Below are 27,775 nucleotides of genomic sequence, written 5' to 3' on the forward strand. Positions count from 1 at the left end.
TGGGCCGGGGCGAGTTGTAAATATTCATATTTTAACATTCACATTGGTAAGAATGTAAAATTGGCTCGTGGCCCGTGGGCGGTCCGAAGATCGCCCTCGGGCCGAGGCGGGCTCGGTCCGTTGACAATGTGAATATTTACATTGACATGTTAACATTCACAATGATAGAAGTGTAAAATTGGCCCGCGGCCCGTGGGCGGCCCGAAACCCGCCCGTGGGCTGCCCGAGCCGGGCCCAGCCTGGCCCGGCCCGTTGACAATGTGAATATTCACATTAACATATTAACATTCACGTTGATAGGAGTGTAAAATTGACCTGCGGCCCGTAGGCGGCCCGAAACCCGCCCGCGGTCCCGGTCCGGCTCGTTTACAATATGAATATTCACATTGACATGTTAACATTCATATTGATAGGAATGTAAAATTGGCCCGCGGCTCATGGGCGGCCCGAAGCCGGGCCGTTGCCCGGGGCGGGGCGGGCTGTAAATCCTCATATTTTAACATTCACATTGGTAAGAATGTAAAATTGGTCCGTGGCACGTGGGCGGTCCGTAGATCGCCCCTAGGCAAGGACGGGCCCGGTCCATTGACAATGTGAATATTCACATTGACATGTTAACATTCACATTAATAGAAATGTAAAATTGGCCCGCGGCCCGTGGATGGCCTGAAACCCGGTGCGGGCCCAGCCCGTTGACAATGTGAATATTCACATTAACATATTAACATTTACGTTGATAGGAGTGTAAAATTGACCCGAGGCCCGTAGGTGGCCCGAAACCCGTCCGCGGGCCCGGCCTGGGCCGTTTACAATGTGAATATTCACATTGACATGTTAACATTTACATTGATAGGAACGTAAAATTGGTTCGCGGCCCGTGGTCGGCCCGAAGCCTGCCCGTTGCCCGGGTCGGGGCGGGCTGTAAATATTCATATTTTAACATTCACATTGGTAAGAATATAAAATTGGCCCGTGGGCAATCCGAAGATCACCCCCGAGCCGAGACGGGCCGAGTCCGTTGACAATGTGAATATTCACATTGACATGTTAACATTCACATTGATAGAAGTGTGAAATTGGCCCGCGGCCCGTGGGAGGCCCGAAACCCACCTGCGGCCCGTGGGTTGCCCGGGGCGGGCCCGGCCCGGCCCGTTGACAATGTGAATTTTCACATTAACATATTAACACTCACGTTAATAGGAGTGTAAAATTGACCCACAGCCCGTACGCGGCCTGAAACCTGCCTGCCAGCCCGGCCCGTTTACAATGTGAATATTTACATTGACATGTTAACAATCACATTGATAGGAGTGTAAAATTGACCCGCAGCCCATGGGCGGCCCGAAATTCGCTGGCGGGCCCGGCCCGGCCCGCTTACAATGTGAATATTCACATTGACATGTTAACATTCACATTGATAGGAGTGTAAAATTGGCCTGCGGCCCATGGGGGGCCCGAAGCCCTCCTATTGCCCGGGGCGGGGCGGGCTGTAAATATTCATATTTTAACATTCACATTGGTAAGAATGTTAAATTGGCCGATGGCCCGTGGGCGGTCCGAAGCTCCCCCTTGGGCCGAGACGGGCCCGGTTTGTTGACAATGTGGATATTCACATTGACATGTTAGCAGTCACATTGATAGAAGTGTAAAATTGGCCTACGACCCGTGGTCGGCCTGAAACCCGCCCACAGCATGTGGACTGCCCGGGGCGGGCTCGGCCCGGCCCGTTACCAATGTGAATATTCACATTAACATATTAACATTCACGTTAATAGGAGTGTAAAATTGATCTGCGGCCCGAAACCCGCCCGTGGGCCGGGCCCGACCCGGCCTGTTTACAATGTGAAAATTCACATTGACATGTTAACATTAACATTGATAGGAGTGTAAAATTGGCCCGCGGCCCGGAGTAGGTTCGACCTGTTGACAATGTGAATATTAACATTGATATGTTAATATTCACATTGATAGGAGTGTAAAATTGGTCCACGGCCCGTGGGCCACCCGAAGCCCTCCCGCGGCCCGGGGGAAGCTTGTTTGGGCCTGGGCCCGAGCTTAGCCCGAGAACTTGGGATAGGACCTGGGCCATCACTTTAAAGCTTGCCCTGCATAAGGCCCATTTAAGGTTCGGCCCGAGGCCCGGTCCACCAGAGGCCCGGTGTCTTTTTTGTGGAAAATAATAAAATTTTGGGAGAAAAAATTAAAAAGAATTAAAGAAAAGGGCAAGGCTCACCCAAGCCCGACCCAAGCCCAAGTCTAGGCCCAAGCCCCTTGGCTCGACCCACCGAGGCACCCAAAGCCTGAATACCTTTGTGCCAGGGCTAGGGCCTAGGCCTAATTTTTTGGCTCGTGGGCCGGTCCAACCTGGCCCGAATTTTGGCAAGCACTCACGAGGCTTTACATGGGTTGGCCCCAGCCCAGCCCGGGCTGGGCCCCGGCCCGGGCTAGGCCGATGCCCTACACATTGATGATATGAACATTTACATTGACAGTGTGAACATTCACATTGACGATGTGAACATTCACATTAGGGGTATTTTGGTAATTATGTCACCTATAGGATGTGAACATTCACATTAGGGGTATTTTGGTAATTATGTCACCCATAGGACTTATTGAAACATGAGAAAATAATGTGGACTAAATGGAACATAAGTAGATGAAAAGAGTATTTTGGTCTTCTTACCTCAAATAGGAACATTCACATTGACGGTGTGAACATTCACATTGACAGTGTGAACATGCACATTGACGATATGAACATTCACATTAGGGGTATTTTGGTAATTATGTCACCCATAGGATGTGAACATTCACATTAGAGGTATTTTGGTAATTATGTCACCTATAGGACTTATTGAAACATAAGAAAATAATGTGGACTAAATGGAACATAAGTAGATGAAAAGAGTCTTCTTACCTCAAATAGGATCTAATGGAATAGTAAAAAAGAATATGGGTTGGATGGAATAAAACTCTTAGAAAAAAGATTTATCAAAAAAGTTCCCTTATATCAATCTACATTTCAAAATATGTCTGATAAAAATGAATATCTTGTGCCAGTCCTTAGTTGTTTGAGATATCCTAAATAAGTGTACTTTTTGACTTTTTAGACTAAAAAGTTGAGGAAAAAAATATGGTTGTTTGGGTTAACTTTTTGACGTTTTATGAAAAAATGTGTATTAAAAATTTGTATAAATTAGTGTGTATGGAAAAATTAGGATTGAGAATTGTGTAGCCGTACTTTTTGACTTTTGGTGAATAATAATAACTTTTTAACTTTTTGAGAAATTTTTTGAGTTTTTAACTTTTTTTCAACTTGCCAAACTTGACCTAAATCTTTATCTACACTAAACTATTTTATTATTCTATTATATAAAAGCAAACAGACTAGTGAAATTTTGACACGATTTTTTCATTATTAAATTGCCTCATAAATACCTCACTTTTTTTTATTCCAATTTTTTTAATTATAATTTCTTTAGTTTTCTTTTCCTCTTCATCTATTATTTTTTATTTTTTATAAAATGAGTGAGAAATCTTAATTTCCATGACACACATATACAATGATCTCTAATATATAAAAGGAGAATATCAATTGGTGTTACCCTATTTTGACATTGTGTTGATTTTAGTTTATTCCAAAAATATTGGATTAGGTATATATATTATTAATTTTTTTTTATTATTATTTATGTTAAGTTGTCTTCCTTTGGTAGGTGGTAGGGGTGGGTGTGGGTCGGTTGTGGCTACGGAACATCCAATCCGCCATCTGTTCGCCAGATTGGCGGATTGAAAAAAATCAATCCACATCCGTCCGCCAATCCGGCGGACGTGGATTGAGCGGTTTGGCGGATGGATGCGAATCGGTTTGGCGGTTTAAAATTTTATAAATTTTTAACATAATTCAACTTGTGCACTTCCTCAAAAAAAGAAGAAGAAAGTATTATAGTCAATGACTTAAAAAAATATTATAATCATTGCATGCATCATCCAAAGTAAGAAAGTTTGAAACTTTAGAATATCACATTCACTGCACGCCTCATCCACATACTACAATCACAGCATGCCTCATCTACATAAAGTAATACAATCTGTGGTTCTTAAAATATAAAAACAATTTAAACCACCAAAACCATTGTAACGCCCTCAAAATAAACCCATAAATCATACATTCAAGATATCCATAGACATACGAGAATAAAGCATATCTCCATTTATCAGAGTATTCATTACAAAAGTATTTGACAACAAAAGTAAATGCCCTATGGGCTTACAACTTTCCAAGTTAACACTTGGTTACAAAAAGAGAGTACTAACTCAAATACACATTAAGCCCTTTGCTTGAATTTACATGTAATACCAAAATAACAAAACAACCAAAAGAGTCTTCAACTCCCAAAACCTTCCAAGCTACGTCCTTGGAGGTGACATATCACCTGAACTTGAAAATGATGTCCCATATAGGGTTAGTCAAAGCCCAGCAGAGATATACTAAACCAGATATGAGCAATAACTAAAACATTAGCATTTGATAAATGGCTAACACTTATAAACCAACTTACAACACAATTCAGTTCCATGACAAATATGTACATGTTTCATTCCACTTTCCTTTACTTAACCAATTCAATTTATAAACATGGCTCAGAACCTGGCCAAACAATTAAATGAGACTACATCCCATATTAAAACACTTTCTTTATTCACAATTCAAATGAGACTACAACTCATGTCAAAAACACTTCCAATACTTCAATTATCTACGTTATGCAAACGTAATTAGAATTTCGGGACTTTCACCTTAGACACTCCGGCCAACTTAGTTATCAATGGAGTCCATCCCCTATCTCCTCCTAAACAGGTTTGAGAGTACATCCCCTATCTTCCCTCAAACCATGGAGTACATCCCCTATCTCCTCCCAAACAAGATACATATACAATATATTTAAATATTCAACCATATACAATGATCAATCAATACATATATTCAATGTATTATTCCAACCGTCATATTCAATGACATATTCCAAGTGATTAGTTTCAGTTTTCCCTAATCAACATACAGTGTCTACAACAATCACGACTATCCTTCACCGATAGCCCAAAGCAATTATCTCTAAACGGATAATAAATTTATCAACAGATAAAATAACAACATTTTCATAGGTGAGTGATTAATTTATCCAACTATACCAATCAACCTCATAATTTCCCGATTTCATAATTTCCTACTCAATTGCATATTTCCCTAAATTAATTATTCAAATTAATTATCCAACATAATTAGGGCATTTCCCCCATTTTTCCATTATCAACCCTAAGGTTCAATTTTATCAATTTAACAACAATAATCCCATTTTCCAAGGTCTCACATACACATGGAGTTTAACATTTGAAAATCTCCTTTTCATAACCTCATAACAAACCCTAACTTTCCCAAAATCACCATGATCTACCATTTATACAAAATACATAATATCTATGTCAAAACCTATAGAAAGGAGTAGGTTATCCCTACCTCAAATGGAGAAACCAAATGGAGAAGATGATGAAACTCGAAATGCTCCAAACCCAAAGATTTTCGGATTGAAATGAAGCTTACACCAAGCTCTACACTTTATACAAAAGAACTAGGGTAGGAGACCACTAGAACTAGATGGATTTGTAGAGAGAAGTGATGGTTTAGAGAGAGAGGCAAATGTTCTAGGGTTTGAGAGAAAAAGGAGATAAAAAAGTGAAGTGTAACCCGCTGTTGCCAACTGATATATTCGAGGCTCGCTCGAGCGAAGGAGTGGTCGCTCGAGCGACCAGACACAAGGAAACCTCGCTCGAGCGCAGAAAGCCTCGCTCGAGCCAACAACACGAATCTTCAGGTCTGCAACCCAGAAGCACGCTTGAGCGAAGAAAAGCTTGCTCGAGCGAAGAAATCCAAAACATAGTCCTCACTCGCTCGAGCCAAGAAATGCGACTCTCAGGTCCAGAACTAGACGCAGACGCACGCTTGAACGAAGGAACCCTGGCTCGAGCAAAGGAGCTAAAACACAGAGCTCGCTCGAGCGACAAAAGCCTCGCTCGAGCGAAGACACAAAAATCTGGACAGCAACATTTTGTTTTTAATCACAACCCACCTGTGACAAACCTGCCCAACACATCCTAAAACTCATATACAAAGAATTAAAGGACGAAAATGAAACATATACAACAATACTCAACCACGGAACCCAAGTCTAGTACACAGTACACAAAGGGGAAAACCCGGGATCGCTATAACCATGAACATAGCAGTAGTAGAAATTGTATGTCTCTGTATTGTTATATCTATATCTGTTTTTGAAAACAAAAACCAACCAGCATATATCATATTTTCTATTTATTATTTTTAGAGATAGATTTAAAAATAAAAAAATATAGATAAATAATACGTTTCTTTTTTTCAATTCAAAAAAGATATTCAAGTTGAAAACTTTTTTTCAATAGAATATTTAAACTATTTTTTAATTGAAAACATAAACAGAATATTTAAACAAACTGAAAACACAAAGTCTTATAAATTACTAGGGGTGCTCGCGGTTTGGCGGTTCGGTTGCTGCCAAAGGAATCTAAAATCCGTCATCCGTCTGCTAGATTGGCGGATTGGAGAAAATTAATTCACAACCGTCCGCTCGTCATCACGCATCCGTCCAAAATGCGGCGGATCGGTTCGATTCGGTCAGGTTTGGCGGATCGGTATATCCGCTGCTCACCCCTAGTAGGTGGAAACTACTTGAATGTTTATACGTATAAGAGAAAGGTCAAAGCTCAAAAAAAAAAGAAAAAAAGAAAAAAAGTGTATTCTTTTAACTATCCTGGTTGGAAAGTGGAGTTTGTCATACTAAGAAGTCGTTTGGAAAGTAGGTTATTTTTTTATTTTTTTGACTATTTTAGCCTGGGATTAAAAAGCCTAGTTTGGGAAGCGCTTTTGATTTTTTTTGTTTTTTTGATTTTTTTGTGAGAGAAAGAATGTAATGATTATAGATTGGATGTGATACTTTATCTTATTGGATTAAAAAACCTATTCTATTTTTTGTGACTATTCTAGTAAAAAAAACCCAAAACACCTCTTCCCAAACAGAGTTTGAATGCCCTATGGAGATCAAACCATTGTTATTATGTGAGAATCTGAACTTTTGTTAGAATTTTTTCCATTCATCGAATTTTGCATTTTATGACACTTCAGTTGATGTTTAAAATAACGGCAGTGATAGAGGGCCTGAAAGGGGGTGGCCCGAATGCCCCGAAATTTTTTTTTTTTTTTTTTTTTTCAGCAGACGAAGAAGAGAAGGAGGGGAGGGGAGGGGAGGGGAGGGGAGGGGGAGGAGGAGGAGGAGGGGGAGGAAGGACTGGAGGGGGCCTAAAAAATGGAGGAAGAAGACGGAGGAAGAAGAGGTGGCGATCGGCGACGAGCAGAGGCGGAGGCGGCGAGCAGAGGCGGCGAAGGCGACGAGCAGAGGCGGCGATCGGATCGGCGACGCGATCGGCGACCGGCGACGTCGACGATCAGAGCAGAGCAGCGAGGCGGCGAAGGCGGAGGCGCGGCGATCGGCGACGACGACGGCCTCTCCCTCTCCCTCTCTTTCTCTTTCTCTCCTTCTCTTTCTCTTTCTCTCAGACTGAGGAAGAAGAAGAAAAAAAAAAAAAAAATCAAAAATCAAAACCCAAAACGACGTCGTTTTGGGTTTTGAGCCAAATTCGAGCCACTAATTTCGGGCCCTCAAGCATTATTCTTAAAATAAAGCAGATAGTTGCTGAACAAAGTCCATTTGAAGTTGCTTTTTTATTTATTTATTTATTTTTATTTTTAAATGGCTAAGATGCAGGAGTATTTGGCAGTTTTGAATGTTATGAATAAAAAAATAAAAAAGAACTCACCATAAGCAGATTGCTGCTAAAAAGTATCGGAAAAGAGTTAAACTCGGGATCAAACAAATCTCTGTTGTACACATTAACCAATCTATCGTAATTGGCGCCTTAATCATTCCATTTTTTGAACTGTATTATTAGTTTTTTATTTTTATTTTATCAAAATCTAAAGTCAATTATCTTATTTGGTTTCAATTATCAGAATTTAATTTTTTAAAAATTTAATTTTTTATTTTTCATATATTTTTATTTTTATTTTTAATGAATGTTTTCAATTTTTAATTTTAATTTTTTTTATTTTTTAAATACACCTAACATAAATGTATTTAAAAAATCAATAAATACAAAACAATACAACAATATATTAAATTTTCATATTTTTGGTATTAAATGATTTTTCTAAAGTTTTTTTTCACAAATATTATACTTTTCAATTATATTTATATTGTGTATCTAAAAAATAAAAAAAATTGCTTAAAATAGTAAAAAAATGAGAAAATTGATGAAAAATCTACTCTAGCAACTGTCTAAGGCATTAGGTCTAGTGCTTTTTTGTTTTTTATTGATGAAAGGTTCACAGTTTGTGAAATAATTTGGTAAGAAGTCCTAGAAGACATTCTGTTTCTAATTTTACCCCTTGACTTTTTTTTATCTGATCGAGCTTTTCGTTGATTATTTGTTCAAATAATTTTCTATCTATTCAATTTTTTTTTTTTGTCTATTTGTTTAAATTTTTTCTATGTAAATTTCATATCTGTTTAAATGTTTCTATGTAAATTTTCTTTATGTCAAAATTTTATCTGTGCAAAATTTTCATTTCCTCCCCATCATCATCCAATCAACAGAGAGAGAACAAATTTCACATGTTTTTTCCCATATTCGTTTTGTACAAATTTTAAATGGATCCTCCATTATCACCTGTAGCTTATTTTGTCCTAAAAAATAAATAAAATCTGGCTAATCAATCCAAGAAAGGGTCGTGGAGGTGGGAAAAAAAAAGGAGTCCGGATCACTTTTGTGCCAGTAAAATGACCCCCCCCCCCCCCCTTAATTCTCTCCCTCTCTCTCTCTAAACATGGCAACTTCTCTTCTCCTTCCAAATATTCTCACCTCCCTACTAATAAATTCAAAGCCACCTCAAAACTCTTCAACTTCTTCTCCACACTCAACATGTTTAGACACACCCTTGATTTCTTTAATGCGAAGTTCAATTGAAACTAAATCTGGTCCTTTTTTGTCGTTGCCACAATGGCTTATGATTTAGATGTGAATCAACTGTATCTTTCTCTAGCAGTTCACCATAATCTGATTTCACAGCCATAACCCTACATCTCAACCTCTCCATCTCATCCAAAGACCCCACACAAGCCCTAATTTCAAAACCCTTCATCAGGTTTAAAGATCAGCACGGACAACCAACCAAAATAACCAAGAAAGCATCATCAACCTTCAGAGACACAAAATCAAAAACAACTTAACAAGCTCATCAATCACTCAAAATCCAACAAATTTAATATATAAATAAATTTTTAAAAAAATATATAAAATAAAAATGGAAATGGAGAACATTCTTACCACAATCACAGCGAAATCTACATCAATAGACCTGCGTATAAAAGCATGAAAGCTGTATCTAGAGGTCGTGAAACCAGAGCAATGATGTCCGAAGCAAATCGATTGCAGAGAGAGAGAGAGAGAGAAGCAAACCAGTGATGAGGACATGAGATCTGCAGTGCTTGCAATAATAGACGAAGAGATTGGAGTTGAGACTGACTGATCGGAATGGAGGCGGCGGCAGCGGCAACGAAGACAGAGGATTTGTTTTGGCGAGGACGTCGACAGCGATAGTGGCAGAAACACGGTGATGGAGGATAGCGATCGTAGGCCATCGGCAGAGTGAAGAACAGTGAGGGCGAGGGCAACATGGTGATGGTGGAATTAGAGAGAGAGAGAGAGAGAGAGAGAGAGAGAGAGAGAGAGAGAGTGGGGGGGTTGTTTTGCTTTGTCTACTGTATAATATATATACGTGGATAGTTTGATTTTTTTGTATGAACTTTTTGACAAAGAAAATAAGCGCTTGGACCTTTAGACCTAGAAAATTAAATATTAGATATTTGACCCGAGTGCCTTAAAAAAATTTACTAAAAACAAAAAAATACGAAAAATAAGACTTCTAGAAAACTATTAAAAAAATTGAAATCAAGTTAAAAGGATAACTATAATAAATGCAGATTTTGTAAAAGACTATTGTCTCTGCTAAGGAACTACGGTGCAACACTAACCAATCTGAGATGAATACACTAAAGGGAAGATGTACCATCTCTACCTCTCCTCCTTTCTTCAACTCTCTGTTTCTGCAACGAAGAGCCACGTGTGTACTAAAATCGGAGGTGAAGCTGAGGGAGTCGAGCATGGCTGGCCAGCACTCATGTTCAGCGCTGCACCCACTGGGGCAGAGGCTGGAGGACTGAAGCTGTGGGTGGGAGTAAACTGTGGGTGTTAGTGAGTGATGCAGTGTACATGTGGACAAACATAATTGATAAGACATTCATTTTCAAAGAGTATTTTTTGAGTCGCTGCATTTTCCTTCTATATCTTTCCCATTTTTTCTGCAAATTCAAAATTAGACATAGCAAATAAATTATAGGATACACGTGAAGAAAAAAAGACAAAAGAAGAAGGTAACCCTGTGACCAGAGTTTTGTAAGAGCAACCACATTTTCAAAATCCCAAGAAACAGGTCAATCTGTCTCAGGTTACAAGTCAGAGAATCCCAACTCAAACCTATCAGTCCCCACCCAAATCTGCCAACTGAGGATTGTTTAAATTTTAGGTGGGTCATGAATGGGTAACTAATTTGGGTCAATGTTTTTTGACGGGTTAAAGTAGATTATAGTTGGACCTTATCCTATATATGTTTCATTTCCTTGTGACATCAAAGGCCAAAATTTGGGTCTCAAGTCACTAAATGAGATTTTGCCTTTCACACTAGTATTATCGATTTAAGTTTTCCATAGCTAAAGAATGTATATCAACAACACACATCTTGAAAGATCATAAGTTCTGTATCATTCATATGATTGTATAGCATGCATTAAGTTGAAAGAGCTGAGAGAGATCAATAAGGGTGACCTAGAATCTTAGGGAAACGAGCAAGATGAGTTGATATGCTTTAATTGGCCTCCAGTTGCCCTTTGGCCTTTACTACCGGTTGATACTATATTTTATTTTCTGTCGATTGTGGCTTGTCAATAGGCCAAATCTAATCTAATTGGTTGTGGCCTATCGATTATGGTTTGTCGGATTCAGACCATGAATTATCTTTTCACAAATAAACATGGCGACATTTATTATTATTATTATTATTATTATGTTGTTTTGTTATTGTCGTTTGTGCAGGAGTAGTTGGTGACAAAATGAAAGATGGACACGTGTGGCTTCATGCAAGGAATGTGGATTGATTCATGGGATTATCGAACATGATTGGCAAGAAGTTTACTCAAGAAAGTGGTATGGAAGTTACACTGGATCCTCTCTCTCATGTGCCACATCACATGCATAGAAGAAGAAAACTGCCCAGGGCAGTTGTTGAAGGAAACATGGAAGAACTGCCGAAGCAGTTGTTGAAGGAAACATGGACATGAGCCTATAAATAGGCTACGGCAAATTCAAATAAAGGATCAACAAAACATCAAACTCATCAGAGTTCTTTATCTAGGAGTAGTCTATCTTAATCTAGGAGTAGATTACCTTAACTTTTAAGAGTAGTTTATTCCCTTTAGGAGTAGTTTTAATTTAGTGGTTCTCTAATTATTTTCTAATTCTTGTAATCAATAAACTTTTTTATGGTTCTTTTGTATTTTTGTTTTTATTCTTGCTCAAATCTTTGTAACAAGTAACAATTTCAACAATACAATATTAGTTTTTAGTTTGTTTCTCTCAGTTGATTACCTCCAAAAAAGTCCTTCAAACTGTCAAGGCAAAGAACACCAACCACATTGCTTGATTGTTGGTTGTTTGTGAAAATTGATTTTGTCTGTCGACTTTTCCCTATCGATTTCATCTAAACCAGATTTTTGCTAACACTACCTAAGCCACCTTGCACTTGCAGGGCTTCAAACTTTAAACATAGTTATTGGGGTTTTAGTCCTCTAACCAAGAATGTTGACTTAAAATAAGACATGCATGCTCACACACACGCACAAAAAAAAAAGAAAAAAAAATAAAAATTGGTGTGGCTCTGAAGTAATAATAGTACTAAGAAATTCTGAATACCATGTTCTTTCAAGCATCAACAGGACAATCTTCAAGAATAGATATATGATACGTCATGGATTTATATGCAACCAAAAGGCAAGTAAAAAAAGAAGTTATCAGCATTCGAAGAAAGACATGTGACATAAGTACCATGCAACTTCAAATGCAAGCACATTTGCAGAAAAGTTAAGAGCACAAACCTGAAATTTACATGAAGTTGCCAAACAAATGAACAGAAGCCAATTTGATAATTCAAACTGGAGTACATTTTAAGATCAAACTGAAAACTGGTTCCTGACCTTCCAACCTACCTCTATTATGAAAACACATGTCCTCATGTTAAACTATTACAATCATCCGATGCTTTAGAACCTCAAAACTGCTTTCTTTTGTTCCTAAATAACTTGTCTCTTTTCACATAAGCAAAAATAATGGCGAAGAAAACAACTGCGGACATTGAAGCTGATGTCCATGGAAATGGAGGGTCCTTGAAACAAACAAGTGATGCCTCAAGTTCTTGGGATGCCTGGTAAATAAGAGAGTGGATGGCATACAGATCATGATCTGAAGATCTCAAGAAACACAAAGCCATCTCAAAATCCAAATGTGACAAGGCAGAAACCGCTTTGTCCAGCTTGTGCTTGAACAAATTCCACCTCTGGATAAATTCAGTATGCCGATTCTGTTTAAGAAGTTTTCTATCCCCACCATGTGATGCTATGGATTCAAGAACATCGATGGCACTAGTAATACTGTAATTCAACGACGTCAGGAGGACATTCCTACGAGCTGCATCCTTCTGCACGAAAGACAGCGACGAAATCTCCGAGAATGGCCCAAATGGAGTCTGCCCAACACTCCATGTATAATCCACCAAAGTGCTATTGTGCCTAGGGCTCCACAATAGATGAGTCGGTGAAACTCCCCACATACTCTGTAAAATTGAACCGACGAGTGGTCTCTCAAGCTCCCGAGTTTGTGTAAACACATGACGACCATTACAACTATAATCGCTCACAGTTTGAGTATTCTTTGTCCTGACTGCAACAACCATATCTTTAAATGCAACAGATTGGTGATACCGATCAAGCAACAATATTGTGTTGAAGTCCAAATCGAAAACATAAACAGGAAGAACCCTCCCAAAATCCTCTTCTGGAAACCCTGCCAACCTCCTGAACTCATCGGTCGATTCTGATAATATCTGATGCAAACGCTTCGAATCCAAGTACTCATTAACAATCAATGTATAGTTATCAAACAAGTACCTAGAAGTATATGAAGTAGTCGCCCTCGAAATGGCAAACGAACAAATCGAACACTCAGAATAACGCACATCATAAGTCTTGAAACTCAATGATTGATCACCCAACAACAACGCACCATCATTAACCTCGTCCATGAAAGTCCTCTCAATCGATTTAAAATCCAAACCATTTATATCCTTACTATCCGACCCATATATGTGTATGAACTGTATAATCAATGAATTCTCAAAAGGAACAGGAATTCTCAAAGAGGGCACAAGAAGTACCTGATAAGCACTCCAAACAAGAGAAGCAAGATCAGCAAGCAATGCTTTCTGAGACTTAGGTCGACCGTGCAAAGCCGCCAACGGATGAAACTCGCCCCTCGGTAAAACCCCATCGCCGGACAAGCCCGGCCCGTAATCAACCGGACCGGCGGCCAAATCGATCCACAAGTAACGATCTTTACCGGTCCAAACGCTCCCCAAACACTTGGTAAACGCAGGGGATGAGTCACCGAAACCGTAACTGTAAGCGTAGGGTTTGGATTTGGATGCGCCTAGATTGAGCAAATAGATGAAAAATCCTTGAACAGGCTTCTCTTTTTCGAAGTCTTGTCTGATGATTTGGTCGATTGAGGAGTAAGGAACGGAGAGGAGAGGAGATCGGAGGGAGGAAGGGGATTTGGCGACTTCGGATCGGAGGGTGTCGGAGAGGAGAGAGGAGAGAGAGGAGGAGGAGAGAGAGACATCGAGGTGGAGGGAGTGGGTGAGGGAGAGGTGGTGGAGGTGGGGGGAGAAAGGGGCGATGATGTGGAAGTTGTCGGAGGAGATGGAGGCGGAGAGGAAGGAGTGGAGGATGGAGGGGGCGGACGAAGGGAAATCGGGGCCGACGAGTTTGACGGTGACGGGGACGGAGAGTTGGAGGGAGAGGAGGGAGGAGATGGAGGGGGGATGGTGGTGGGAGAGAGAGAGTGATTTTTTGAGGGAGGAGGAGAGAGAGAGGAAGGAGTCGCTGGAAGCTTGGGGATCGAGGCGGGCTTGTTGGGTTAGGAAGGAGTCAAGGCCAATGATTGGGGCGGAGGCTGTGGTGGTGATTGAGATGGTGGTCGTGAGGAGGAGAAGGAGGAGGAGGGAGGCGCCGCCGAAGACGGCGGAGGAGGGAAGCATTGTTTTGGGGAGGAGCAGACTTCAAGTGTGTGTGAGAGAGTCTTCTTGGAGTAGTGGAAGCAGGTCAATTTGGTATTCATCAGCCTGTTGCGGAGTCTGCTTCTCTTGGCTCTCCACTCTCTCTAGTGCAATCCCTATTTCTCCTATCCTATTCGTATCAGGGTTATCCGTGTAATCCCGATTCCTGGGTAATTTTGGAAAGTGGGCTTTTAGTTATTTTTTTTTGATTTGTAATAGAAGTTAAAAGTTAGTTTTTTTGTATTTTTTTTTTTTATTTGAGAAACTGATAAAATTACAATTCTATCTCTCATGAGTCAAAATGCGCTATATTAGTGAAATGATAAATATTTTAAATTAATGAGGATAATTTGATCATTTTATTATAATTTGACATCATAAATAAATATTAATTAAAAAAGTCAAATACAACTTTTTACCAACTTCTCAAATCATTTATCTAAAAAAGTCAAGAATTTGATTAAAAATCAAAAAATTACTTTTTATCATCTTCCCAAAATATTCGCGGGTTAATGTTAATTCACATATGCAAATGTGATTTTGGCACAATTATATTCTTCTTTTTAACCATTTGTTTAAATTGCATTTTAAACTCATAATATTTGATTACTCTTAAGTTTTAACATTCGTTTTGAGAATTCTCTCGTTCTCATAACTTTTCTCTTTCCATCTCTTTACTCTCTTTACTTTTCAACTATCTTTTTAATCTTTAGACGATGATAATGGTACTAACAACTTTTAACTCTTTTTCATCATAATTCTTGTAATCTTTGAATAACAGTTACTCTTAATGATCACAATCTAGATGATGATAGTGAAATCACAATCTAAATAACGTAGAGCCTCACAACAACAAATTTATAATCCTATCAAAGATGAATTCAACAAAGATCTAAAATAATATAAATGATGATAGGTTTATGATCTACTCCCTTCACTCTCACAAGCGATTGAGTTCACCTTGATATCTTGATTTACATTTGTATTGATCTATTGGTATTGTTTTAATTTTGTAATATTTTGTGATTTATTGATTTATATGAAGTTGATTTTTGTGATATTTGTCTTAAATTTGTATCATTGTTTGTGAAATCAGTTCATGATTTTTGTGATATCATTTATTTTCTGTTTTATTTTGTCAGGAAAACATTGGGAGGGAAAGGATTACATATCATACCTAAGACACAGAAAATGAAATGGAAAAATAAAAACATGATTCCGTGTATACATGTCAAATTTATTTTTTTATTTTTTTTATTTCCTAATATGGCCGGCTGAATTTTCACATTACTAAGAATTATTTTTGTGTTGGTGTAACATTACTTTTTTTTCAAGCCATATAATTGGCATGGATATGCAATAACTATTTTTTATAACTCAAGAAAACCTTGACTTGCTACTGAGGATAACCCATGCAGACATACCTGACATGGAATACATCTCAGTTCCATAGTTCCTCTCACAAATAAAAAAGGTTTCAAGTTCAAGTCTTCTTGAATTATCTATAAAAAATTTAAAAATAATTGAACCATTATTGACAAAACAAGAACTTTACATTAAACTAAATTTGGTAGAGTTGTTTATCAATGGTATTAATTGTTAATGACAACAACTAATCACAACACCCACCATTTACAAAACATCTTTCCTAATTCCTACATAAAATAAAGAGAACCTTAGGTTCTGTTTGGTGGAGCTCTCAAACTTTAGCTCTACCCTTTATTTTGAACGTGGTGTTTGTTTATAGCTTTCAAAAATTAATTCTACACTCATTTTTTTAAAACTCTGTTGAAGGCATGAAAATTTGGACTAACCGGTCATCCCCCGGACATCCGGTTGGTTGATCAGAACAGTGCACATTTTTTTTTTTAACAATTGCCACCTTTTATTTTTTATATTTTAAATAAAAAAATTCCAAAATTTTAATTTTTTTTTATGAACTTTGAATACTATGTTGAGTTGTGTATTTAGTTATGAGTTATAAGTTTTTTGTATCAAATATAATATGTCATATTAAAAATTCTCTACTCAATTCAAAACTCATTTACCAAGCAAATTTTCCACACTCAAATCATAATTTCAAAACTCACAAACTCAAAATACAACTCTATTATTAAATCATATTTACAAAATTCTACCGAATGCTACCTTAATTTTCCTATAAAGTAAATCTAATCATCACTATCACTATAAGATTGTGGACCCCAAAACTTTAAAACAAGCTCACTCTCATCAGATGAAACATGACAAGTCGCATTGGTGAAGTTCCTGTATCGTACAAGACCCTGTTCTTCGCTACAACCAGCAGTAACAATTTGACACCCATTCACAGCCATTGCGGAACAACTGGGGCCAGAAGGCCCAGAACCCAAAACATCAGGAGAGGAGCAAATCAAGGAATTTGTTTGCAAACCAGTATCGGTCTCCCAAACATTAATGTAAGAATCCTCTGGGCCTCCAGTAACTATTTTATACGGATCCATGTGCAAGTGTGTTACTGCACCTGTGTGCCCATCTAACTCCGCCACTGGTTCACTGCTTCTCCTAGTATCCCAAAGCATTGCTCTGCAGAATTAATTTGCAAATTGCAATTATTTTCTCAGTAATCATATCTAGAACATCTTTAAATAAAAATACAGTCCCAAGTTCAACAACTCTAATACTATAGAATCCATCAAGAAGGCTTCTTTTATACGTAACAAGATATCATACATATAAAAAGATATATTCATCACCCACTATCTGATTAGAAAAGAAGAAGAAGAAGGGGGTAAAAAGAAGAAGAAAAACAGAACTCGTCAAACAAACAATTACATTTACTAGATATTTGAAAGGTTTAAAGGAAGTAATACACGCAAAAAAAATTCCAATGAATTTTGTTTACAAAATATTACATTTTAATAGAAATGTCTAATTACATAGGGCAGTAGAATTAAAACACTTCAAGTCAATAGAAATTGAACCTGTCACTGTGTTTTCTACAACATTAGAGCACACAAGTTGATAGATGCAATGGATTAGATAATAATTGAAACACCAGGGACAGATCTCAAATTCAAAGCATAATCGATGAACTTCATTTGCATAATGCATACATAACTCTTCCAATTTTCAAAACAACACCATGACCATGAAGCAGTGACATCCAACATTGGTCAGAAGGATGTACACAACACATTGTGGATGCACATGTACACATATAGTTAACCAAGCAAAACCAAACTATGCCGTGTGGCCCAGTCCAGTGAGGTCAGTTACATGAATATTTTTTTGTCATACTGCTCTGTCAAGCACTATATATTCAGTTAAATTAATATGAAGGATCATTTTGAGGGCATGTTACCTGTCAGTTCCACCTGTGCAGATTAATGATTTTGAGGGCATAATTTCAAACGAATGCAATTCTTGTTGACAGAATGCTGTGGTGAAAACTTTCTGCATCGTCCTCAAATCAATTGCCACAACAGAGGAACTGGCAGCGACATAGACCAATGATTCATGGCATTTCAAACCCACAGGTGCACCAGGCACAGAAGTAACCCCCACACAGCAAGAAGAACGAACAGCAGATGATGCAGTTGTATCCCAAACTCTTACCTAATTGAGACAATAGAATTGTTAGATCATTAGATGAACCAACAAATTATTGATAGCACACCTGAAAAAAAGAAAAGAAATTTCTAGGAAACTGCCTATCTTAGATTTAATGATCACCCCATGGCAGGCATTGGGCTAGCATAGCCATGCTTCACCTTGTCTTGTTAGAATTTGAACGTCTATAAACTACACTTCCTGAGGCATGAAACTACTGCCAATAACTCTCATCTTGACTTCCCTTCCAGTTTAATGGTCAGCAATGCTGTCCACCCATCAGTTGAGTAGCTGTTATGGTCAACCAACATGTATATTCTAATGTTTGTTCTGCATTTGTTAAAGAAGCTGTAATCTTTTTTGGTGCATGGGAAATAAAAGAAGGGACTAGGCCTTAGCCCACATGTCAGTGAGAGATATAATAAAAAATACAACCCACCCCAAATAATACATAACAAAGAAAAACCAATCACCATTTCATATTTTATTCTTTCTTTTTCACCAATGGATAGCATCCCCCCCACGGCCACCACCACTATACAACCAATTACCACAATTTGGGAGTCTCCACATCCACATCTGCTACCAAAAGAAAAATTAGTGCTTTCACTGCCATTAGCACTACTACTATCTCACACACAGTAATCAACGTCACCAAAGTTTCTATTTGTGGCTAAATAGACTGTAGATCAACCAAGCTGAGCCAAATACTGAACAATCACCCTACAGATATGCTCAATATTATCTCCCTAAATTCCAGAGAAGCTCAGCTTGGCTCTGATTTGCTCAGCTTATATGTTAAATGCGCAGAAACGATGCACATAGGTGCTTCTGACTGCCTAATAAGACAGATCCAAGATGTAGCTGTCACATTCTGTATTCAAGGTGATGAGTAGGAGAGAAATGTAACATTAAGAAACATAGAAAACTTGAAGCATTCAGAAAGGATGAAAACATGCCAAGCCCTTAAAATATTAGTTGATCCACCAAAGGATAGAATTTTGAGCATAATTAGAGTAAAAAAGAAAGCAGACCAGCAACGCCAATGTCACCACTGATAGAGAGTTCAACCTGAGGGTTTTGATTACCAAAATGTTAAATGATTCTTCCTTGATTTTCAATTAAGAAAATCCATTCAAAACGTCTTTGTCATCTCCATCATTTGCTTATAAAGAAGTTTTTTACAGATTTTAAAATAAGTGTATAACTAAGTGATTCGTATTGGAAGAAAATATATTGAGAGACAAAGCAGAAGGATTTTAAAATGATATGAAAATTCCTTTAATAAATATTAACAAAATACTAGGTATTTTAAATTGGACACAATTGCACTCACGCACCCTCTTAGCAGGGCACTTATGCAGTGAGTGAGACACAATAAAGGCCTAAAAAGCAAAAGATTTAGATCTATTAGAAGCTATGAACCTACAACATGGCAAAAGCACCAAGGATATGAAAAAAATTTGAATATACATTTAAATATTAATTAAAGATTGATACTAGTAAAACTAAAAATCATGAATCAGAACCTGCGTTAAAAGATGATGATACCTTAGAATTTTTTGATATGCTCACCAAAAGAGAGGTTTTGTGCCTGAAAGAAAAAAAAAACGGAACATGCATTAGGTGAACAGCTAAGTTGCATGAAACTTTGATAATTAGTTCATTGTTGAAGTATAGCAATCTATCTATCAACAGCTAAAATAGAATAAGTAAATCTGACAACCATCTTTCACAATTAAAACTGTTAGAATAATAAGAGCTGCATAAACTTATATTGAGCAACATATACATACCCAGCAACTGACATAAGTACTACAGGTTTCTCGTGCCCATATAGTGTAGCCTTCAAAGCATGCTGGCCACGCTTTCCACTAGAGCTGAGAGACCAAAGGCGAACAGTTGCATCTACACCTCCACTGGCAAATATTTTTCCACTACCATCACCCAACAGTTTATCTGAAAGGGTGGAAACAGGGCCATTATGACCTCTGAAACACCTTTGGCAATTTCCCTAGAATCAAAACATGGCAATGATGTAAAGTGATGACCAAAAAATTAGTTATATATTCTATACTGGAACCAAAACTCGGAATAGTAAAAACAACAAAACCAACAAACGTAATGGTACCACTACACCAAAACATATATAGGTTTATGCATGAATGTACTACTGAACATATCTGTTGATTCCATCCAGTTGATTTAAGGCAATGCATCACATATGTGGATACTTCCAAATTCAATCAACAAGAAATCCAAGAACAAAGTATGCCTAAAAAGCTTAACCAAACATTACTTTTCACAATACCTTCCACCATAGACGAATAGAATGGTCACAGCTTGATGTTACCAAAACATTTTCATTTCTTTGAGTCTCACTTCGAAATAAAGATGTTTCATAGAGGGGAAACAATCTGCATATGGTATCATCATAGCCAATTGTCACAAAACAATGAATTAAACTAATACCAAGCAAAGCCAACGTATTAACAGGAAGAAGGATTCTGTATCTTTTGACTTCCCATTGTCACAAAATAATGCATCACATTGGCAAATAAAAATGCAAATTATGCCAAAGAAAGCTTATTTTCTTTCCAATTTTAGGTTTCTCTGTAACACACATGCATTTCACCCACAAAAGATTGAACATGTGATATGAAGATCACATCACGTACTAAATAGTAAAGAACACTTGTTCATGCCCACTATGTGAAAATATATGTATATTAGGCATGTGAGAACAAATCAGCATGCTATGAAGGGATTTGAGACAAAAAAAGATGTATATCAGGTATGTGTGCTAATAAAAAAAGAATCATTTATTGAGTAAACAGTGGCCGAAGGCACACAGAATATAGATGTAGCCCAAGAAAAGGAAAAAGAAACCGGCAAAGTTATCGAATTGCACACATTTTGCTTAGTTCTAACACAGTCACATAAAAAATAAAATAAAAAACACATGCAACTGTCAGAATTAAGCAAAATGCTTACAACTGAAGAAGTTTGAGAGTTAAAATATCAACCATTAAAAGAATACAGGGATTAGAAGAACTCATGGCATACCATCTCAACATTTGCATAATACACGTAAACGACATGCAAAATATAAACAAATCTATAATGAAACAAGAGAATATGATCCAACTTCTCACCTCACACAAGTAATTCTAGCATGATGATCACTCAGTGTTACAAGGAAATCTTTTCCGCTCAAAAAGCTATCAATCCTCATCATATGTACCAGTGAACTCTGCTCAGAAATCGAGTAGCACATATTAAAGCCATACAATAAACAACAGGACAATAAATGACTTGGCTTGCAGCAAGAAACTACTATTCAAAAGCACTTCATATCAATAGTCCAGAAGCTGGAAAGAACCATGGAAAATGGAGGATATTTAGGAAAATTTTGAGAACGCATTATAAAAGGGAGTGAGATAAATGTATAACTTATTGTTTAAATTCAGATTACAAAACACAATACAGAGAATGACAAAGACAAGCCACTTACATGCCTCTGCAGCAAACTAAAAACCTATAGATCAATGATGATTTAGGAAAGTATAGAGCAACTTAAATAATAGATGCTTATTAGAAAAATCTTAAAGCATTGAATCAATGTCCTGTGCTGCAACCAACTTACTAAACTTCTAAATTGCACTTAAAAAATAAAAAATAAAAAATAAAAAAATCATGAAGGAAAGCAAATTTCATACCTGTGAGAAAATGATTTCATTTGTGTTCAAGAATAAATGGTTGTAAGGTTTTGGTTCTGTATAGAAGTCAGCAACTAAGGGATCAGAAAACTTAAACTTATGCAAAGCAGTATGCCTAGCCAAGTAAGCTTCCCTCATGCTTGATGTTTGTGAAAAGCTAGAAGATATTTGTTCTGGCCACTGCTCCCTGAAAATTTCATAACACAACAAACAGCAAGCATTTGATTTTTTATGAGGTTACTTAAGTTCTAATCAAGGATCAATTTTTTCCCCCATATGTTGTTTCGGCTAGCACAGAAACAATTTCAGAAACATTTTGAAAGAGAGAAAAATAATTTGAATATACATGAATTTTTTTAGAAACACAAACTAAAACGTATCTAATTAAATAAGCATACTAGGTTCATAGACTCATTTACTCATTCATACGAAGGAACAACTGTAAAGTCAAAAGGTAAATGGTGCAATGAGCAAAGAATTGTTAAGTATAGTCAAATAAATTATTACTAAAATTTTTTTGAAAATTTTGGTGAAACCCCCTTTTTTGGACCTTTTTTCAGGATAAAGGACAACTCAATGAATTTTCCTTCAAAAAGCCTCTGAGTAGGAGACGCGTGGCACAATAAGGACATTCTATAATTTGTATTTTTTTTTACCATATTGCCCTTCTATATATATATATATATATCACATATTTGAAAATCTGAGCTCATGTATACACGGATTTTATATATTTGAATCAGTGAGGAGGATCTGTGAAATCCATGAAGACAATCTCAAAATCTAAAGATCTCGTCCTTGGTCAACAATACATGATCTCGCTATCAATGATCAACACTCTCAATTAAACGAGAGATTGCGTTTCAAATATGTACAAATCTATATCAGATTTAGAGAGTTTCATTGAGATTCGTGAGTGTTGATGGAGTTTTAGAGGTTTTGTTTCAATCACGTGTTTGATTATTGTTTGAGTTCAATCAGGTATGTTAATTTGTTGATTAGTGTGTTTTTTTTTTTTTTATTGCGTATGATCTGATTTTGTTTGACGAAATCCTGTTTTTGTTTGACAGAATGAAAGTAAAATTTTACTCTGGTATGTGCTCTGTTTTTGTTTGATATAATGAGAGTAAAATTTTACTCTGGTGTCTATTTTGTTCTTTTTTTTTTTTGGATACAATGACAGTAAAATTTTACTCTATTATTGTGTACTTCTGTTATTTGTTTTCAAAACAACAAAGTTCAAGTGATGAAACAGAGTGAGGGTGACAAACAGTTCCATAGTTTGATATTTATGGAAGGATATTTCAGTTTTTTCACCATATTTTTTTATTTGAGAGACTTTTGGAACCAATATTTTATTACGTGGGCTTCACACAAAAAAGGGGGCTTTTCACCAAAAATCCCTACTTTTTTTTTTTTTTTGGTTAATACAATAAAATAAGGAGTTCCAATTCATGATAACACAATTTATTATATCGTTGTGTTTTGAGCTTTTCTTGTTTGGGAATTTGAGAAGGGATTTAGAAAATGAAAAGAAAAATATGTGAATTAGGTAAAATGTAGTATATTTCATTCATATTACGCGTACTATTTTCTTTCTCGTTCTAAATCTTTTTCCAAATCCACAAGCCAAACACAGCATTAGGCACTGGTGATGGAAACAAAAAGACATTTTGTTCCTTGTTCCCATTTAAGCATCAGTCATTATATTTTCTTAAAGTGTCTGATCGAAATATTGATATAGATCTCTGGTAAGTTTTTCAAATGGTTTAATTTGATTGTTATGAGTCCTTGAAACTGCAATGCTTTTCATTATCATGAACTAGGTAGTCCAATACATTTATGAAAATCGTCTTTCAGTAAACAATTGCAAATTCTCTTCATCTTTGAAACACAGAAACATAGAGGGAGAGAGGGGGACCTGGAAAAGCGTTTCCAGATTGAATCAGAATAGGCGGCTCTTCTGAGGTATTTGCAGGACATGGCCACGCTAGAGACGTCTCGGAGGTTGAGGTAGGTAGCACAGTGGACCAGAGAATCGATATTGAGATCCGTAATGGTTGTGGCAGAGGAGCTCTGGTCGATCGACGGTGATGGATCCACCATCTTTCGAATTCTCGGCGATTGAATCTTGAAACCCTTATCGAAACCACGATCGATTCAAAGAGATGGCCGATAAAATTATTCCCAGACGAACAAAAATCATACAATACAGATTAATTCTCAACCGGATTCTCGCGCCGCCTTCGTTGGATGGAGGAGCCCGGTCGATTTACCAAATCACCACTTCCCCGTTGGTCTTAAACCACGAAACGACGTCGTCAATAAAATAAATTATAAGTGAAAATTATTAACAACATTATAAACCCTTATACTTTACTCAAAAAATAATTAATAATTCATTTTTTTTTAAAAAATAAATTATTAATTATGAATAATTCATTTTATTCATAAATTTTATATTTTATTAATTTAACTTTTATTATACAAATATATTCATAAATAAATTATAGAGTGATTTTTGGATTGACTAAAGTTTTTACACGTGAACCAAACACGATTATACAAAATCAAAACCCAGAACCAAACATATCCTATACCGAAGCCCAAAGATGCTCTAGACAGAAGCCCAAATCCAGGAATTTCTAGCAGCCCATTAAGGGGAGAATATGCTTGATTTGATGGATCCGAGCCTGCCAAAGACGCAATTATTGGGTTACCCTGTAAGCTATCATTTGTCCAGTTGAAAAAAAAAGTACGTTCTTATTTGGCTTTTGAAAAGTATGTTAAAAATTAATTTTTTAATTTTTTTTAAATTATATAAAAAAGTAAAAAAATTAATGTAATCCAAAAATCTAAAAATTCAAAAAGTCAAAAAATTAAAAAACTGACTTTTAACTGAATTTTCAAAATACTCAAAACATAATTGATTTATCTGTAAGATTTATCAAAACATTAGTGGTGTTTGTCCACCTGATGCCGATGGATGTATTATTAAAATTGAAATATATCAATTTTGATTTAGATTTAAAAGTATACTTGTGTTGCAGTAGGCTCAAAGTCTTTGGGTTTTAACCTCATCTATGTAATTTTGTATTTTAAATATGTTGGAAGGACATTTGATTTATGGGGTGTTTTGTCAACATATTAAAAAAGTTAAAAATCAAATTTTAACCTATTTTGAGTCACATCACCTCTCACATGAAACATTAAAAAAGTTTAAAAAAAATCAAAAGTTAATTTTTAACCATCTTTCCAAAATACCCCTATATATAGTATAGATAATGAATTGTGGTGTTGGGTTCCCAAATTTTCGCCCATTTATGGCCTCGTTTGGAAAGTTAGCTATTTTAATTAACTATTTTAGTTTTTGGCTATTTTAGTAGGATAAAATAATTGTGTTTGGAAAGAGAGTTGGATTTTTTTGTAATTGGATGTCATGTTTGTGAGAGAAAAATAAAACAATTATGGATTTAATGTGACATTTTGTTTTATTGACTATTTTAACCTATTTTATTTTTTGTAATTTCAAAAAAAGCTAACTTTTGGCTTTCCAAACACCGCTAAGCCATCATAGAGATGGAATATCATTTTTTATATATTTAAAAATGAAAAAATAACTAGATTGTATTAAAGTTTTGTATCTTAACACCTTGTTAAACATGAGTAATGACAGGAATTTTAACAAAATTATTAAAATTTTTACACAATAAACACATGGGTGTGGGACTCATATAGAATTTTTGATAAAATTTTTAGGATCTTTAACATTTATGGTTAAACACTATCACTTGTTTATGAAAATTATTTTCATATTAAAAAATCATGTTTTAAGGTCTTAATATTATAAGTCAGGGCAACAGATAGCACTTGATTTGTTACTAAATTTTGTTAAGAAAATGGAATATTAAGTTGACCATTTATGTCTCCATCATGGTTGCTTATATGTGATAGTTGCAACTTAAAATAATCTTCTTAAAGTAATACATTACAAAACATCCATTTCAGCTATCAGATGGCTGGTTCCATAAATTAACATGGTTAAGTCAATTATCTCTAAACTAGTCTTCTTCCTTTACTTACTTTGAAAGACTTAGATATGATTCGTACTAAAATAGTTATGATACACTCATTTACGCTGTGTTTGATTAGAAGATTTGAGGAGGGATTTGGAAAGGGAAAGAGAAAAGTTAGGTAAAATGTGAATAAAATGTACCTACATTTCATCTAGTTTCACACACCTTTTCTCTTTCCATTTCCAAATCCTTCTCCAAATCTCCAACCAAACACAGCATTAGAGTTTTTTTAGTAATTTTTTTTTTTTTGGCGGGGGGGCTTTTTTAGAAGTTAAAAAAATTAGTTAGGAAGTTGATAATTTTTTTTTATAAGTAAAAAAATTGATCTCACATTAGATCTTTTTAACGGATGACAAACAAACAATTTTTGCAAATCAACTTTAAGTTGGTCTTTTTGTTTAGGAAAAATTAAATAAAAAGATATATCTATAAATGCAGGCTGTTAAGCTAAAAAATAAAAAATAAAAAAAACTTGGTCTTAAGTTGCGGCAAAATGAGCAATTTTTTAAATTTTCATAAAATTAAGTAATTAATTCTATAGTGCAAATACAACTCAAATCTCAGATTAAATTACCCAATTCAATGCCTAATCTAAACCATTGACCTAGTTGAATAGAATAATCACAACTTGGCCTCAAAGTCTCCAAAGAGCAATAAAAAATTGAATAATTATATTTCATAGGGTTAACCACACAACTAAGCAGGAAAAAAAAGGTTTAATCTTGTCATTACAAAAGTCTGGGGACAATGAAATTAAATTGATTTTAATAAAAAAAGGTGTGAATTGTGAGGGCTGCTACTGTATTTATCATCCATTGACCACCCTAATTAAATAGACACAAACTAAAAAATGATCCTCCAAACAACTTAATATTTATGGCACCAAAGTACTTTACTTTGGTTGGTTTTGATTTGCTTAGGGGTCTTCAAAGTCTGTTCTTGTTTTTTTATTTTATTTTATTTTATTTAGAAACTGGAAACACAAATTCTTTTTGCATTCTTACTTTGAAGGAATGGCTCGATTATAAATTTGATTATTATCAATGATCCAAAACTAATGCTAAAGGTTTCAATGTTTGAGGACGATTATTGTGTTTGATCGTTGAAAATCAACACTGATGATTGTTCGGTGACAAAATGGCAATGAATCGATGTTGGTCGCTTAAACCATTTGATCACCAAAATTCTTTTTGGGAGGCAAATTGAAATAACTTATTTGATGGCCATAATGTTGTAGCAAAATGATTTTATTAGCATAATATAGAGATTTTTTTTTTTTTTTTTTTGAAGTTTATTGTTATCAATCAGTATGGGAATATAATATTTTACAAATATCAATACAATCACATCAAACTGAATAATCAACCATTTAAAAAAGTCTAACAATACAAATCTGCAAACCAAACACTAACAATTACTTAAGAAAGAGTCAAAATAGAAAAGAAACAAACAACTACAGAAATAATCAATCCTTGTAAGGCACAAATAATTTGACTTGTACACACTTTGGTTCAATTTATTTAATCTAGTCTTGAAAATAAATTTTTTATGTTCAAATCTTATGCAACATCATCATATATTAATAATTGGTAGCTCAAATACATTCAGATTAAGAAGTCAAGAACTACTCACGTCACTTAGCTTTTTTCCACCAAATTTAATTAGCAGAAACAGTGAATCATCTATAAATAAATAAAAATTAAATGTGTTAGGGAAGTTCTTATCTAGTCTTGAAGTAAAACTAATTTCATCAGCTTACAAAAGAAAATGAGCTCACATATATATATATATATATA

At 35.9% G+C, this 27,775-nt stretch overlaps 2 protein-coding genes across 2 annotated transcripts; both read right to left on the bottom strand.

The window, feature by feature from the left end:
- Positions 1-12,333: 12,333 nt before the first annotated feature.
- Positions 12,334-14,729, bottom strand: LOC114294832 (uncharacterized). Its single transcript, XM_028238994.2, has one exon. It carries the CDS (start codon positions 14,573-14,575, stop codon positions 12,533-12,535), a length of 2,043 nt encoding a protein of 680 aa, XP_028094795.2. The 5' UTR covers positions 14,576-14,729; the 3' UTR covers positions 12,334-12,532.
- A 1,907-nt stretch (positions 14,730-16,636) lies between these two features.
- On the bottom strand, positions 16,637-24,261 carry LOC114294824 (uncharacterized). The gene is made up of 8 exons (XM_028238989.2): positions 23,825-24,261; positions 21,904-22,090; positions 21,340-21,437; positions 20,496-20,601; positions 19,981-20,198; positions 19,736-19,778; positions 17,937-18,190; positions 16,637-17,158 (listed from the first exon to the last, which is right to left on the bottom strand). Exons 1-8 carry the CDS (start codon positions 24,007-24,009, stop codon positions 16,765-16,767), a joined length of 1,485 nt encoding a protein of 494 aa, XP_028094790.2. The 5' UTR covers positions 24,010-24,261; the 3' UTR covers positions 16,637-16,764.
- Between the last annotated feature and the right edge of the window lie 3,514 nt (positions 24,262-27,775).

The sequence above is a fragment of the Camellia sinensis genome, chromosome 1, assembly GCF_055761805.1.
Source record: "Camellia sinensis isolate YWXY chromosome 1, ASM5576180v1, whole genome shotgun sequence".
Classification (NCBI taxonomy): domain Eukaryota; kingdom Viridiplantae; phylum Streptophyta; class Magnoliopsida; order Ericales; family Theaceae; genus Camellia; species Camellia sinensis.

Coding starts and splice junctions, on each gene's coding strand:
- LOC114294832 (XM_028238994.2), bottom strand. CDS start 14,575: ATGCTTCCCTCCTCCGCCGTCTTCGGCGGCGCCTCCCTCCTCCTCCTT.
- LOC114294824 (XM_028238989.2), bottom strand. CDS start 24,009: ATGGTGGATCCATCACCGTCGATCGACCAGAGCTCCTCTGCCACAACC. Junction 19,779..19,980: donor GTACTTATGTCAGTTGCTGG/GTATGTATATGT, acceptor TTTTTCTTTCAG/GCACAAAACCTCTCTTTTGG. Junction 17,159..17,936: donor TGCACAGGTGGAACTGACAG/GTAACATGCCCT, acceptor TTAATTCTGCAG/AGCAATGCTTTGGGATACTA.